The 15,596-nt window shown below is 60.3% G+C and overlaps 1 protein-coding gene across 2 annotated transcripts in view; it reads left to right on the top strand.

The window, feature by feature from the left end:
* The window catches only part of ASS1 (argininosuccinate synthase 1), a 48,518-nt gene that overhangs the window by 14,507 nt on the left and 18,415 nt on the right, over positions 1-15,596 (top strand). For both annotated transcript variants that reach the window (XM_066366898.1, XM_066366899.1), the window contains exons 6-12: positions 284-340; positions 2,189-2,263; positions 5,573-5,643; positions 6,181-6,211; positions 11,257-11,347; positions 13,731-13,815; positions 14,431-14,495. In XM_066366898.1, coding sequence (XP_066222995.1) covers positions 284-340; positions 2,189-2,263; positions 5,573-5,643; positions 6,181-6,211; positions 11,257-11,347; positions 13,731-13,815; positions 14,431-14,495 — 475 coding nt within the window. The remainder of the gene's footprint in view (positions 1-283; positions 341-2,188; positions 2,264-5,572; positions 5,644-6,180; positions 6,212-11,256; positions 11,348-13,730; positions 13,816-14,430; positions 14,496-15,596) is intronic.

Below are 15,596 nucleotides of genomic sequence, written 5' to 3'. Positions count from 1 at the left end.
TTGCACACCTCTGTACCCCCGAAGTGTACACGTATGCGATGACTCATGTGCATCCCACCAGGTCCCGGACAGGCACGCACTCCGCCCTGCTGTGTTTCTGCTGACACACCAGTGCATGCAGTGGGCTGACTGTACCCGGTTTGGAAGGCTGGGAGAACAGCCCCTTGTCGGCTGGCTCTGAGCAGCGCTCATGCTGCAGGCGACACGCTCCCCCTGCCCCCCTCCCCCAACCCCTCCCTCACCCCTTTCTGCGGCTCCTGACAACCCCTGTCCTGTGTTTCAGGGGAATGACCAGATCCGGTTTGAGCTCACCTGCTACTCCCTGGCCCCCAAGATTAAGGTAAGATGTTGTTTCTTTCAGGGGCTGGGCTCCAGGGGCTGAGGCCCCTAGGGTCAGGGCAGGGGGTTCTGGGAGGTTCCAGGGACAGTGCGTTCCTGAATCTTCTCGAGGTGGGTGGTGCCCCTCTTCCCCACAGAGATCTCCCTCCCCTCGCCAGCTGTGAGGGCACAGCGCTCTCCCTGCTGCCCAGGGGTCTGTGTGGGTTGGGCACCAGACGGAAAACCATTGCTGTCCTTCAGCCAGTGCCCTTGAGCTCTGGGACCTGGCTTCCTGGGCGCAGGCTAGAATGGTTCTGGGATGTGCCCGGCCAGTTCCTGGGCTCCTTGTAGCCCTCCTAGCCCTGGTCAGGGCCACCCAGCTGAGACCACGCCCACTCAGTGAGGCCCTGGCCCCAGGGTCTTGGATCTTCTCCTGGGATGGGAAGGGCCTAGGAGATACCCTTGCCCATGGATGCCAACTGGGTATGAGAGCACATGTCAAAACTGTCCAGCCTGCCACCACTGCCCCAGCTCCTTCCACCTGACCTTGGGCCTGAGCCTGTGTACATTCACCCTTCCATTCATGTCTTCATTCATTCATCCATCCATCCATCCAGTGTTCACCGAGTGTCTGCTCAGTGCAGGCCTCCAGTTTCTCACCTGGGGAAGCAGGTCAGGGGGCCAGGGTCCCCCAGGCCCCACTGGGTCCACGGAGCTGCAGACACCTAGCCGGCCACCACTCCGGGACGGCAGGGCCCAGAGATGACACACGCCGTCCCACAACCTACTTCTTTTGCTTCCTTTCCTCTGCACACGGGCTGCTCTAGATGGGGAAGGGCGGGGACTCGGAGCCTGACTGAGGGCACCGAGCTCAGGCCACCAGCCCGGAAAGGCCAGGGGTCAGTCCTCAAGACGGAGAGCCCCCACTCAGCCTAGAATGAGCAGCCCCGGACCAGGGCCCTGGGAGCGCCCTCAGGCCTCACCCCACCTCCGGGAGCCCAGCCTGCACCCCGGCCCCAGCCGGGTCCCAGTCCCTGGGCTCCGCCTAGCTGACAAAGACTCAGAAACCAGACAGACACCTGTGCCCACCCACCTGCAGCGGGTCAACAGCAGCTACTGTCCGAGGGCTGGGGGTCAAAATGGATCCTTAGAGCTCATCACGTTCACCTCCAGGCCACGCTCACCACCACCACCCCCCAGCAGCAGCTAGCTGGACTGTGAAAGGGACAGAGAAAGACAGTCTACTTAAGAAAAAGAAAAAAGGAAACCCTTGAGAGCCCCGTGGGGGCTTGGGAAGGGCCCCAGCTCCCGCAGCTCCAGCCTGAAGCAGCTTCAGAGATGCTCAGGCCTCCGGCTGCGCCGTCCAGTGTGGCAGCCGGCAGCCACGGGGCTCCTGAGGCCTGGGACGTGGCGGGTCCCGATCGTGAGGTGTGCTGCGTGTGGACTGCACACACCCGGGTCTGGAAGATTCCAGAGAACGTAGAACAGCTCAGTGACTGTGTGACGTCCGTGACTTGTTGCGTGCTACCCGTCCGGATGCCTTGTCTAGTCCAAACCCTCAGGTCTCAGCCGGGGAGACGGAGGCCCAGACGGGCAGGGCCTGCCAAGGGACAGGTGACCGTTCTGCCAGGGAGCTCGGGCCTTTCCAGAGCCATCCCCGATGTGGCAGGCCCCGTTCTTCCCTGCCTCACGGGGTCCCCCCGTGGCCTGCCTGCGTCCTTCCCCGGGAGCAGCAGGAGGCCGACCCCTGCAGGTGCCCGGTGGAGGGAGGCTCCCGCCCCTTCACAGAGCGGCCAGCTCTGCAGCGTTAGGGCCAGGAGAAGCCCGCAGCAGGGCCTCTTGTTTCTGACTCCTTTGCTCCGGGTCCCAGGTCATCGCTCCCTGGAGGATGCCCGAGTTCTACAACCGGTTCCAGGGCCGCAACGACCTGATGGAGTATGCAAAGGTATGAGCCCGCACGGCACCCCAGCCCGGGCCTATTGCTCCGGGCACCTCCCTCCTAGGGGGGGGGAGGGGCGCTGTCTGTCTGGACCACCTGCTCCAGGCTGGGGCGGATCCTCATGCCTGGGGGATGGAACGTATCCAGTTGTCCATCCCCCCCCCCCCCTCCCCAGGCACCTGTCCCCTGGGCTGGACCCACAGAAGTGTGGTCCCTGCCCGGATTGGGCCTCTCCAAGGGGAGCCCCCACTCCATGGAGCCGGAGGGCTCTGGGCCCCCTCTGCCTCCCCTTCTCCTGCCACTTCTGCTGTGTGTGTGTGTCACTCAGAGGACAGCCAGGGAGGGGTGTGAGCCAGGCCATTTTCTGCCCCTCGATTGCCTGGCTGCTAATTGTCCCCAGTGCTTTGCTGGGAACAGGTAGGCGCCTCCGAGGAGCCGCGGCCCCACCCACACAGAGAGCCTCACGTGGAGCAGGCCCCCTTTGCCGTACAAGTTTCCTTAAAACATATTAGAAGTTTCGCATCAAGGTCCTTCGTCTCTCCCCCGGGTTCCTTTCTTTCTAGCGAGGCGTGGTGGCAGCCCTTGACAAACAGCCTCAATCAATCAGATGGGGGGGGGGGTGCAGCTCGGCGTGCACGCAGGAGAAAATTGCTCAGGTTTTAAAATAGCAGTCGCCAGGGCTGGCTGTGAGCTCCGGCGGCAGCCAAGGTGCCGCGTGGCGGGGGGACTCGGCGGGGACGCGGCCCGGCCCCACCGCCAGCATCCCATTAAAGACCCGGAGTGCTCGGAGGAAACATCTCCTCTGCCATCTGTTGTTTTATTATTAAGAGGGGAGTTTACAAGAGCAAGCCCATATGTTGCCAAACAAATTGTCAAATAGCAGAGCTATTAAGAGAACGGGGTTGGCGAGGCCTCCCCCCCCCCCCTCCCCATCCGTCTCCCTGATCATACGGAATATAGAGCGTGTTTCATCTTTAAGAATAATGAATTGGAAACGCCCCCCCCCCTCCTCTCCTCTCCTCTCCCGCCCCCTCGACATTCTCACGCCTGCGGTTCATCACGAGAGGGCCGGGGCTGACCCAAACCTTGTCCCTCCTATTAGTTAAACCCCCAAACAAAGCTGCTCCTGGTGTTCCCAGGTTTTAGGGAGAAGGTCCTTCGCTCAGCTTCTGTGCCGAATAATAACCTTTTCTGAGAGGAAAGTTTGCCTGGGGGGGGGGGGAGGGGGACCGAGTCCGGGTTCCTCCTGGGTCTGCCCTCCCTGGGGGGGGAGGCTGGTGTCAAACTTGAACTCTAGGGAATCGGCCCCATCTACGAGCAGAGGCAGGACTTCTGTGCCCAGAAAAAATGACCGGAATAACTGGGCGGCCACGAGGCTTTGTCCAAAATTCAGAGCCAGGCAGGATCTGATTCAGCTTGAGACAAAAATCGAGGGGGCTTTGAAAAGCCCTGCTTGCCAGACCCCTTATGGGCAAGGCCGGAAGGCGCTTGCTATAGGCGCCCCATAAAAGGCCTGTGTTCGCCTCACTTGCCCTCTCCCCCCAAATCTGTCAGACAGGCGACACACTCAGAATCACCCCCTCTTTATTCTTGTCGCCGTAATTGTTTTCTTTAAAAAAAAAACAAAAAACCAAAAACCAGCATTTGAGGTATGGCCCGGAGAAGCAGGGCCGTGTCCCGGGTACAGGGGAAGACGGTTGATTTCCTGTCCTGCTCGCAGTGAGAGGGTCCCGGTGGGTGGGGCATCGGACAGAGGGGAGCGGGGAAACAGGCCTCCTCTGGCCAGGGGCTGTCACTGTTGTTGGCCTTTGTGTGTATCTCCCTGCCAGGCAGGGTGCCCGCCTTGTCCTTTCCTCCTTCCCGTCCCTGCCTGTTTGCTCTCCCGGCTCTGTCCGAGGCTCAGTGGGAACGAGAAGGCAAGACTGTTTCCAACCCAACCCCCCCCCCCCCACAAAGGCTCGGGACCAGCCACTGGCTTCTCAGCCCTAGAGGTGTCGTGTGGTCCCCCTGGGGCTCCAGCCCGTCTGTCCAGAGCCCTGGGCCCCACCTCCCCCGGGGCCCCCTCCACCTGGAAAGAGCTCAGGACCAGTGAGTGTGTGGATTTGACTCTGGGCAGCTCTGGGGTAAGTGGCCCTCAACACTGAGCAGCCCTCTGAGTGCGATGTGCCCATTTGCCCGCGTGGTTTAAATTGAGGCGCACACAGATTCTAGCGTGACTGTGGGCTGTCTCCCCGCAAAGCTTCGAAAGCCACCCCAGAGGGGGTTGGCCTCATGTATTTTGAAAGTTTAAAGTGGTGATGAAGGAAACGTTCCCTCCTTCTGGGAATGAGAGCTGAGCCTGGGTCTGGAGCCCAGCAGGAGAGACGGGAGGGTGCCGGGGGGACCCCGATGGGCCTGGGCCTCTGAGGCTCTCGGACCCACGGGCTAAAGCCCTGAAGGGGGGTTGGTGAGCGGAGTGTCCAGTCCTGCTGGCTTCAAGGGGCCGCTCCGGGTATGCACGGGGAGGGGAGAGTATGACGTAATACACGCGCTGGGTTCCAACCTGGTGTCCGCCGGGGGAGCGCGGGGTCACCCAGGGCAACAGCCTTTTCTTGAGTCCAAACAGTTGAGCGGGGTGCGCCTTCCAAGTGGCCGCCAGCAGCCTCTCGGCCCAGCGTCTGGGGGGGCTGGGTTTTCTCCTTGAACAACGGATTGGGCCACTTGGGAAGCAAAACACAATCAGAACGAGCGGGGAAGGTGGGGGATCTTCCTGGGCTCCTGCCCTGCGATGCCAAGTGCTGTGTGTGGGCAGGGGTTGTCAACAAGTGTCCCGGCGGAGGCTCTCACGTGTCCCTCCCTTCCGTGGCTCAGTGGGAAGGCCCTGTGTGAGCTCTGGAGTCTTGGGTGGGGTCCACAGGGGAAGTTCAGCCCCACCCAGCTCACAGGGTCACCGTAGGGGGCATCAGGGAGACCCCCTCAGGATGCTTGGCCCACTCTTCAGTGCTTCAGGGGTCCTTGAAGTGTAAGTCCAGAATCTTCTGGAAGGGACCTCCAAATTCAGCGTCCACTCGACAGCATCTGACACTCGGTCTTGCAGTTGCTGAGGTGACAGCCAGCACCGGGCTCGCTGCCTCCACGGGCAGCCGGGAGAGGGGAAGGAGACTGGGGTGGTCCAGGGGCTTGCCTGCAGGGGGCCCAGGGGTGGTCCAGGGGCTTGCCTGCAGGGGGCCCAGAGTTTGGGGCCGTTTGAGGCCTTGAACAAAAACCAACGCAGCAGGGCCTGCCCCTCGCGCCTCCTTCAGGATGCCTCATGCCCGCTCTGTCTCCTACCTGCAGCAACACGGAATCCCCATCCCGGTCACCCCCAAGAGCCCGTGGAGCATGGACGAGAACCTCATGCACATCAGGTGAGACCTCACCCACCCGTTCCCAGATCTGCCCGGCACTGGCAAGCGCCCGCCGGTGCTGGGCCAGGACGTAGGGCTGACCGGACACTCAGAGGAGGACAGACCACGTCGCACCCGATTTACGGCTGTCACTGCAGCTCTGCTGTGTGCCAAGGGTAGACCGTGGGCACCTGGCCTCCACTGGGGTATTGGGCAGGGCTTCTCTCTGGAAGGGCCTTTGAGGTTCAAACCTCAAGGATGAGGAGGGAATGACCAGAGTGCAGGGAAGAGCATTGAAAGCAGAGGGAACAGCCTATGTGAAGCACATGTGAGCACTGAGGCTGTGCCCCAGAAAACAGAGAAATGTCCCAGGCTCTTTCTTGCCACCTGCAGCTCCCACAGCCAGCTGATGGGCACAGAATGTTCCAGGCAAGGTTGGCAGCTGTTGCTTTGGCAGAGAGAGAAGCAGATCAGACTTGTATTGCGGGTGGTGTGTCCAGGTGTCGCTCTGTCCCTCTGTCCCTCCCCTCATAACCTCTCTTCCCTTTCCGTCTGCAGCTACGAGGCTGGGATCCTGGAGAACCCCAAGGTATGCCCTGTTTTCTCCTCTGCTTTCGGTGGTAGCTGCTCAGCGCCCAGGCTGTCTGATGTATTTGTAGCCTAATTTGACATTTCACGGGGGCGGGCCTGGGGTCGGGGCCGAGCCCTGCCTGTGTTCCCAGCCCTCCCCACCGGGCCCCCACCGCCTGCCCACGCCACGCATTTTAAGATCCCCTCTCCCCCCCCCCCCCCCCCGTGCTCTTTTTCTAATTGCTGTTGGATGAATAGGGGAAGGAAATATTTCAGGGCAGCACAGAGAGAGAGTGTGATTGTGCGACAATAAAGAAACAATTAGGCAGATGAGATACTTGTGGGAGGGCCCAGCCTGTGCCCACCAGCTCTCAGGCCGCTGCTGCCTCCACTGAGGTGGGGTGGGGGTGGGGGGTTAGAGCCCCAGGACCCACTTGTCTGGGTTTGTGCCCCATGTCTGCAAGGCAGGCCACCCCATCCCTGTCCCCAGCCTCCCCAGCTGGGCCTTGGTCTTTTGAAGTTTAGGATTTCTCTCCCTGGGGGGTTTCCCATTGAATCTCCCCCTACCCACCGTGGGAGATGGGGGAGGCAGGGTGAAATCTATCAGGGAAGAGAAACATCTCTTTGTCCCTGAGGGAACGTGTCCCCCCCCCCCCCCCCGCCCTAGCTCAGCCCATACCCGGGAGACTGGTTTCTGTTTTTTGGGTGGGGGGCTGCTTGCTGTGCTGCAGGAGGTAGGGGGGTGCTCGGCCAGCTGGAGGGGAGTATGCCCAGCTGGTGTGGGTGAGAGTGGGGGGGAGCTGGACCCTCCCTGCCGGGAGTCCCTGGTTGACCCCTCGCAGGGACCAGGCCTCTTGGTCTGTGTTGGCGATATTACGTGTGCCAGTGGCCGTTTCCGGAGCCAGGCCTGAGGTTAGCGTTTTCTGGGCTTACTTTCCTTGGCTCCCAGCTGTGAGCATCCTAATGTTATGGGCTAGGAAGCCGACGCCCGGCATGGGAGTAGGGCTGGTGCCCAGATCACCCCATCACAGGAGCCGGTGCTCTGGGCCTCTCAGGTCCCCATGCTGCCCACGACCTCCCCAGCCCCTCAGCCCCTCAGCCCAGCCATGTCACAAAAGACAGCCCGCACCCTGACCCCCTGGAGGCTGATGGCCCCGTGAGGCTGCTGCCTGCTGGCCACAGGTTCTTCCAGTTCATACTCTGCTGACCCCACGACATTCAGGCCAGGCACCCCTAATTAGTCAGTCACTCAGCACCCAGGGGAGTCGGGGAGGCTGGGCAGACAGAGGGGCTCCAAGGCGGGGTGTCCTCCAGCCTGCGGGGCCCCAGGCATGCTGGGAAGCCGTGCCCGCCCCTCTCCAAGCAGCCTGTGGGCTCTCACCTCTGGACTGGGGAGCAGGGCCTAGAACAGAGCGGTGGGAGCCAGGGGGGAGGCGGTCCCTGTGTGACCATGGCAGGTCCCCTGCCCTCCTGGGCCTTCGGTCTAATGAGCACAGTGGATGGATAAGTAAGTGTCTTTTTAAGGATTCTGCCGCCAGATCAAGGCGGGAAGGTGAACACTTGGGTCCCAGAAATGAAAAACCTGGCTCTGAATCCTAAGTCTGCTTCTACTGCTCTGCAACCTGAGGCAAGTTACCAACCTCTCTGAGCCTCGGATTGCTCAGGCACACAGTGGGACACCATAGCACCTCCCTCCTAAGCCACTGGAAGCCGCTTGGCCTGTCTGTGGCACAGGGCAAGGCCTCAATCATAGAGCTGGGGGCCTGCCCTCCCCCCCCCCCCCTCAGGCTGGCTAAGACCTTTGAGAGGAAGGGACAAAGGTCCCCTCTCATCGGTCAGGCAAGGTTGGGCTGGGTATGCACCCAGGGGGAGACCTCATTCCCGCTGGGAAGCGTGGGGCCAGCCCAGGAGCCCAGAGTCCGGCCATTGGAGCCCTGCGTTCCCAGCCTGCCCCCTGCAGGGTCAGGGCCTGTACTGGCCCGGGCCTCCCCCATCCCGGACGTTCCAGGTCCTTTCTTGTCTCTGGGTCTGATGTGCGGATGAGGACGTGGTGGGAGCAGCAGTTCTCAGATCCCAGAAATGAGGAGGCAGCAGCTAGGGGCCTGGTTGCACCCCGAGCTGCCCCGGCCCCCTTGGGAGGAGCTGGGGAGACAGAGCTTAAGGGAACTGGTGCCCCCTCCCCCTCTCCAAAAAAAAGCCCCGAGACCTAGCGAAGGGAGGGTTTGAAGGCAGATGGTTGAGCCATTTTCTGCCTCCGTGAGGGCTGATTGAAGGGCAATGAGGCAGCTAATGCGAAGAAAGATAGAAATTTACTTGCTTTAACTTCATAGGGCCCACAGTGAAAGAGTTCATTCAGTGCCGGCCGCCATATCTGATGGATGAATAAACCATCCACAGCATCCATCATGCCTCTACATCATGGTTCAGTTCATGGGCCATTTGCTTCCAATTTCTCCTCCTCGGCCTGTTTCATGCTTTCTTTTGCCGACTCCCCCCACACACACACACCCCACCCCACTCTCTTTTTTTTTCTTTACTCTCTTCCCTCCCCCCAAGGACCCCCCCCCTCCAGATGACATTGGAAGTGAGCCCTCCCGCTGGGATGGATAAGTAGCCGGTATTGATACTCAGCAACAAACTATTTGTCATTTGAACTGGGCTTTTAGGAGGGAGAGAGTAAAAGGGGCCGGCATGAGCCACCTCGGAATGCAAAGCAAATGTCACTTTATTTCTGTTTATTTTCTTTAATTGGCGCTGTCAGGGTGTCGGAAGCCACCCTCCGACAGCTGCCTCCTACTTCCACTGTGGAGTCTGGGACGCCGGCCTTCGGCCTTTGGGTCTTCACGCCTCCGTTCTCCTTCCGAACGCGAAGGTTCTCACCCCATCCCGTGGGGGGCTCCGTCAGGACGGTGGCAGGAGAAAGTGACTGACGGACACCAGCTTGGAAACAAACGGAGCGTCAGGCCCAGCGCTTGGGTGCAGCAGGGGCTGGCACCCCGATTTGAGCTCAGCCTGGGCCGGGGGGGGGGGGGCTAGTGAGGCGCCTTGGGCAGGTGAGGAGGGGTTGTTGCCAAGTCGTCGTGTTGGTCACCCAGAGTCCCAAGCTCTGGGTCACTTTGCCTTTTGCCTGATGGCCCTCAGGCCTGTGCGTGCCCAGGGAATGGGTGGTTGGCAGGACACAGTGGATCTGGGGAGCATTTCTCTGAAACCCCCCATGCTCACCCCCATAGCTAACCGTGCTGGCTGTCTCTGGTCACATCCCTCATGCTGCTTCTCAGCCCTCAGGTTACTAAGGCGTCTGGGAAACAGCATGGGGTGACAGGGAGAGCGCTGGACAGGGACTTCAGGCCCCTGGGGACTGGCGGCCACACCAGTGATGTCGGGACAATCTGAGTTGGGCTAGCCTTGGTTTTCTCTGGCCTTGGTTTTCTGTTTGGTCCTTGGGTCTGTGTGTCTTTATGATTGGCTCTGGGTCCTTGTCCCTGCCCCACGAATAGAAACAGTGAAGGAATGAAGCTGTCCCCAAGTCACACGGCACTTTGGAGGTGCCAGGGTCTCCCAGCACAGTCTCTGTTCGAGCTCAGAAGTACGGCCGGAAGGATCAGCTGTCCCTGTTGTCCCAGGATGGAAGGGTTTCTCAGGGAACTGGGCTGGTTGGTCTGGCAGACTGACGGCAGGTCCCTCTGGTGGCCGCCCTGTCCTGGAGGGGGCATTCCCAGGAGTCCACTCCAGCGGCCCCGCCCACCTGCAGAGCCCGATACAACTCGCACCAGGCCTCTGTGAGGGACTCTCACGTCTAGTAAGGACTGTCTCTACACGGATGTTGTCAGATAATCAAAGGCAGGTGTCATTTCTTCCACCTTGTATAAGAGGAAACTGAGGCCCAAAGGGGTGGAGCAGCTTGCCCAAGGCCCCATGGTCTGAGGTCTTGACTCCTGGCTCTGGGTGGATCTTCCAGCACTCTGACATCCCGCACGTGCTTGTTGAGGACCCTGTGGCTTCCCTGCCCTGTGCCAGCTGGTCTCCGCCTGCCCAGGGCTCCCGGCTGCCGCCGTGGCCTCTCTCCTTCAACCTTTATTTCCTCATCTGTAGATGAGGTAACAGCATTTGACCTTCTTACCAAACAGAACCGCTGAGAACTCAAGAGAAACTGGAGATGAAAAGTGGCATACGCAGGGTTTTAAAAGCAAGGATTTACGGACTGCCCTTCCCAGGTGGTCAGCAGGTGGACAGCAGCTGGGCTTGGGGTGCCCACAGGAAGGACAGGAGCAGCCAAGCCCCAGAGGCCCCGTCCCCACTGTGGCAAGGGTCCAAGCCAAAGCCTGGGTGGGTAGTGGTGATGGGGGGGCCAGGGGCTCGGAGGCAGGAGGGAATTTCGAGAGTTCCAGGCAGTCAGCCTCCCTCCATCACTACATGGAGGCAAGAGGCCCATTTCCCAACGCGTCCAAGAAAAAATATACATAAAGGTTGATGTGTTTTCAAATGGGTTTTTTTTTTGTTTTTTTTTTGTTTGTTTTTTTTGCTTTGCTCTCCTCTTTTCTCCCCGTGAGTATTAACCTCAGGGACCCCGGGACGGCTCTGCGCGCTGGAGCACCTGCTGGGGTCACGCGTAGTCATTAGCTTTGCGGTCAGTGCAGAATAAACCCCAATCCTGGGAGCTGGCGAGAGCGCATGCGCGCCCGCGCCCGGGCAGCCCGCCGATGCCGCCTCGCGCCCCCAAAGTCGCGCTTTTCCTGCCTGACTTGTTCCTCTCCTGCTATTCTACCTCCAGCTGTGGGGGCGTCGAAGAAAAAGATGAGATCAAGTTGAGGGGAAAAATGGTCTGATTTCTTGAGCCCTTTGTTTCCCAGGCTCCTGGCAAGCGGGGCGGGCTGGGGGCTGGGGGCTGGGGGCTGGGAGGCCTGCTGGACTCCCGGCGGGGGGACTGCCAACAGCGCCCCGGGTTCCGGAGAAGGGTCCAGACCTCTGCAGGCGGTGGGGTGCCGGGTGTCCGAGGACGGGCATGGATGGCACAGCGTGGCTCTGGGCGCCCCCAGTCACTGGCCTCTCTCTGTCTTTTCTCAGAACCAAGCACCCCCAGGGCTCTACACCAAGACCCAGGACCCGGCCAAAGGTCCCAACAGCCCTGACGTCCTTGAGATTGAATTCAAGAAAGGTAGATTGGCCGCCATCGGGACTCCAGGGGGTGGACTCGGGGCTCTGGCTCCTTCCTTTCCCAGCCCGGAAGCCTGGGCACAAGCCCTCTGCACCCTTCTTGCATTTCTGGAAGTCAGGGCTCAGGCAGGGACTTCAGGGGTTCCCAACCCCCTCCTCCTCCACCCAGAAGGCGTGACCCATGGAGCCCCCAGGCCTGGGAAGGAGGCACCCTCTGCTGCTGCCCACCAGTTCGTGGGCACCGGGTTTAGAGTTAGAGTGTCCAGTCCGAGCAGCCCCTTGCAGGCCGCTTTGGCAGTCAGGAGACATCACTCAACTGAGAGAGTTCCTCTGGGGCCCCACAGACCCCACAGCTGAAGCCTCAGCTAGTCCTCAGTTAGCTACTTGCTGCTTCGCTCCACACCGCTACCTGGGCTCCGAAGCCCACTCTTGCTTGAGTCCTGACCTCTTCATCCTCGTTGCTAGCAATAAGAAGTGTTTGCTAAGCTGGCCTGGGGGCCCAGCCTCGAGCCTGGCACCAGGGGCAGCTGTTGCCCTGGGGGGATGGAGGGGAAGGCAAGGCATACCTGGTAGTGGGAGGAGCAGGACCAGGCTCAGGGTAACAGTTCAGGGTGTGCCAGGAGAAGACCCTTCCAGGAGGCTGCAAAAGTCTGGGAGGCCTTCTTGGAGGAGGTGGTACTGGGTAGGAGCTGAGGAACTGAGAAGGAGCATGAGGACCTAGAGGCTGTTCCTGCTTAATTACCTGACTCTTCCTGGCCTTTCCCAGGAGCCTCGTGAAGTCAGTAGACGTTGTCATCACTCCCCATTTGTTCAAACCCTTGAATTTCATGCCACTTGTGGACCTAAGGGTCATCGGTCTGAGGCCCCTAAAGGCAGCGAGGGTGCTAAGTCCCTCTTATGCCCACTCTGTCGGACCCAGGCCTGGTTCGTGGGCATGTGGCCTATATCCCATCTGAGAACACGGTGGGACAGACCCAGGTAGTGCCCCTGCCCGCACCACCACCCCCACCCCGCCGAAGGCCCCCAGGTGCTCGGGAGCGCCCCGGGCGAGCCGGGGAGGAAGCATGGTTCATTTTAATGATCTGGGGACTGTCTGGATAGAAAGGAGAGGGGGGGAGGAGCCCTCCCCGACTAGTCACCATTCACCCGCTAGTTAATTTATTTGAAGTTTTAATCTAATTATTAACTATTTTAAAGGCTAAGAGGCTTTCTCGGGCAGCAGCACCAACAATGTCAGCCCCTTTCTGGGGCAGGCCCCGTCCAAGGCCGGGCGAAGGAGGGGATAATAGGCCGGCGGAGGGAGAGAAAGGGACAGGGGAGAGCCCGGTGGGGCGGGGGGTGGCGAGAGGGGCTTAAGGTTCATTATTGGGCAGACTTACATTTAATAGCAATTTACAACCAAGTTATAAAACCCCTGGAAATGGGGGTTAAGAATGGGGAGGCTGACAGCGCCTTGAGCGAAGCCCCTCCAAGCGGCGCCCGGCTAATAAAGACTCGAAAGCCGCTATTGAGCCCTGATTGGCACCCGATCGCCGGCTCCATGGTAATGAGCTGGGCAGATGGGTGGGGGATTAGCCGCCAACTTTGAACAGCCTTTCTTTGTCACTGTTACAGCTCTCTTGTTAGTCCCCTAATACATTTATTGCTCATTTCACACTGCTCGAGAAAGTGCCCCTTGCTATTCAAAGTCAACCCCGAACCCACCTACTGCCCCCCCCACTCCCACCACCCCCGCCTGGACTGGGCCCATCCCTCCCTGAGCGGCCACCGCCTCCCTCCTGCACTCTTGCCACCCCAGACCCAACTTCTCAGAGTGCGGGGATGCCTCCCAACACCTCGCCTGGTAGAGCAGGCACCATTTTCACCCCCAACGATCAGATGGCGGCGTGTGGGTCTGGGGTGCAGGCCTGGGGGCGCGGGGGTCTGCCTGACAGACATGCAGGGGGCTGCGTGTGTGTGTGTGTGTGTGTGTGTGCGCGTGTGTGCGTGCTCGGCCACACCTCGGCCAGGCGGCCCCCGGGTAACTGGTGGACAGAAGGTACTCCCGGCATAAGACAATGGTGGAGCGTGAAATTCAATTAGTTCAGGGCCTGGTTCCAATTTCACAGCCCCTAAATGCAAAAGGGGCAAAGAGAATGGGAAGGGTGGGGGAGAGCGTTTTTATTGCATTTTCCCTTTCATTCTGGGGGGCTCTCTCGTCCCATCCCCCCTCACCCCACCAGCAGGCCCCAACCTGCACAGGGCTTTTCAAGGAGTCATTGGGAGTCCATATCTGTCACATCTATTTAAGGCGTTGCGGGTAGAGGGAGAGGGCGGGGCGGCGGGCACCGGCTCCTCCACTGAGCTCCAGCCCAGGGGCCCACTGCCTTCTCCTCCCGCCTTAGGGGTCCCCGTGAAGGTGACCAATGTCAAGGATGGCACCATCCACCGCACGTCCTTGGAGCTCTTCATTTACCTGAATGAAGTTGCGTGAGTGTCTCAGCCCTGCCCCCACCCCCCCTCCTGGGGAACCACTGTCTCTGGCAAAGCACTGGTCCGGCCCGTTGCGCCTGATGGTCACACCTGGGGACGACGGTGGTCAAGCCTGGGGGCCAAGGAGGTCAGGCGGGCGTTCGTCAGGCCGTGCTGGCACAGCCCCGTGGGGTCTCGGGTTTGAGTGTCTTGGAAAGTAGCAAGCCCAGGGGGTCGACTTCCCCCTTGGAACAGCCCCGCCCGAGATCTGGAGCTCTCGGCTGGACGTGAGGCCAGGATGGGAGGAATGACGAACAGTGCTCAGGGCTGGTGCCGCGCCAAGCCCAAGGCCAGAGGTGACGGAAGCTGCAAATTAAACTCACTGTGTGACCCCCGCGACCTCTTCCCTGCCTGGGCCTCAGTTTCCCCACTTGTACGAGTGGTTGGACCAGGTGACCTGACTCAGCTGTCCTCTAAGCCTGAGGACATCTGAAACGGTGCCTGACGCCCTGCACGTGGCCCTGGGGCGGGCATAGCCCAGAAGTGCCCAAACTGGGGTAGCTGGTAGGTGGGTGGCGTCTGAGGCCAGGCCTGTGGCAGCACCTGGCTCCAAGGGCCCCGTTCTCCCCGCAGGGGCAAGCATGGCGTGGGCCGCATCGACATCGTGGAGAACCGCTTCATCGGGATGAAGTCCCGCGGTGAGTCTGCTCGCCGCCCTTGGGGAGGTGCCCCCTGCACACAGAGCCCCCTGTGGGCCCCGTCCCATTTGAGTGTTGCAACTCCTGTGCTACCTCGGTGACTTTGGGCAAGTCCTTTCACTCCCACCAGACTCAGTTTCCCTCCTGTGAAGTGGGGATGAAGGGTGCTTTGCCACTGGTTTCCAAGAGTTTTGTGAGAAGAGCTGTCCCCAGGGCAGGGAGGAGCCTCGGAGTCCAGCAGAGGTTCTGAGAGAGGAAGCCAGGCCCTCCTGTGCCCCGGGCAGGTCGGCCGTTCAGAGGCAAACAAACCGTACAGGGCTGATTTTGTGGTCATTAGGCTGAACTGAGGAGGCCGGCTGGCCCGGCAGAGGGGCAGTCCTGCCAGAGGTGGCGCTGTGGCCAAGGCCCGAGGGCCTGTCCCAGGCTCAGGTGTAGCCTGAGTTGGTAGGTGGGGGATGCCCGGCCCGTACCTGCCTCTGGCTGGGCCAGGAGGGAGGAGAGGTTGGTCCCAGAGCAGGTGCCGGACCTCTTTCTAGTCTGGCAGCCCTGTGATTGCCTTTGTCAGTCGCTCACCTGACCACACCCTCCCCTGGAGAGCTCAGCCTCCTCCGTCCACACAGGGACCTCAGCTCCCTGCGGGTCTGGGGTAAAGCTGTGCGGTGGGAGCTCTAAGAGGGAGGGGGCCAGCCCTCAGCAGTTAGAGCTCCTGGACTGGGCACTGGAATTTTTATATACTGGGCATTTTTATCCCCTGTTTGGGCATGTGTTCACATCATCACTTTGCTTAGGGGTCAGTTTAAAACATCACAACCAAATAAATCCAGGCCAAGGGACCATCATGGCTTTGTCCTTGAAGATGTTTTACTAAGATTCTAAAATCCAAAGAGAACTGGTGGCCAGATTTCAGCTGTTGGAAAAGGGCCCTGGGGCAGGAGGCAGGGGGCGGGCTTCTCATTCCCAGGTCCGTCCTGCCTTGCCCAGTGATCCTGGGCTTGTCATTTCTGGGCCTGTTTCCCCCCAAGGTGTAATATGATAGGTGTGGGAGTGGGAGTCCATGGTTAGGGCTCTGAACTATTTGGGTTTCTCTCCAGAGGCGTGGGG

This window comes from Saccopteryx leptura, chromosome 2, assembly GCF_036850995.1.
Source record: "Saccopteryx leptura isolate mSacLep1 chromosome 2, mSacLep1_pri_phased_curated, whole genome shotgun sequence".
In the NCBI taxonomy this organism is placed as follows: Eukaryota; Metazoa; Chordata; class Mammalia; order Chiroptera; family Emballonuridae; genus Saccopteryx; species Saccopteryx leptura.
Note: the sequence above shows the minus strand (reverse complement) of the source record. Positions and strands in the feature narration are given on the sequence as shown.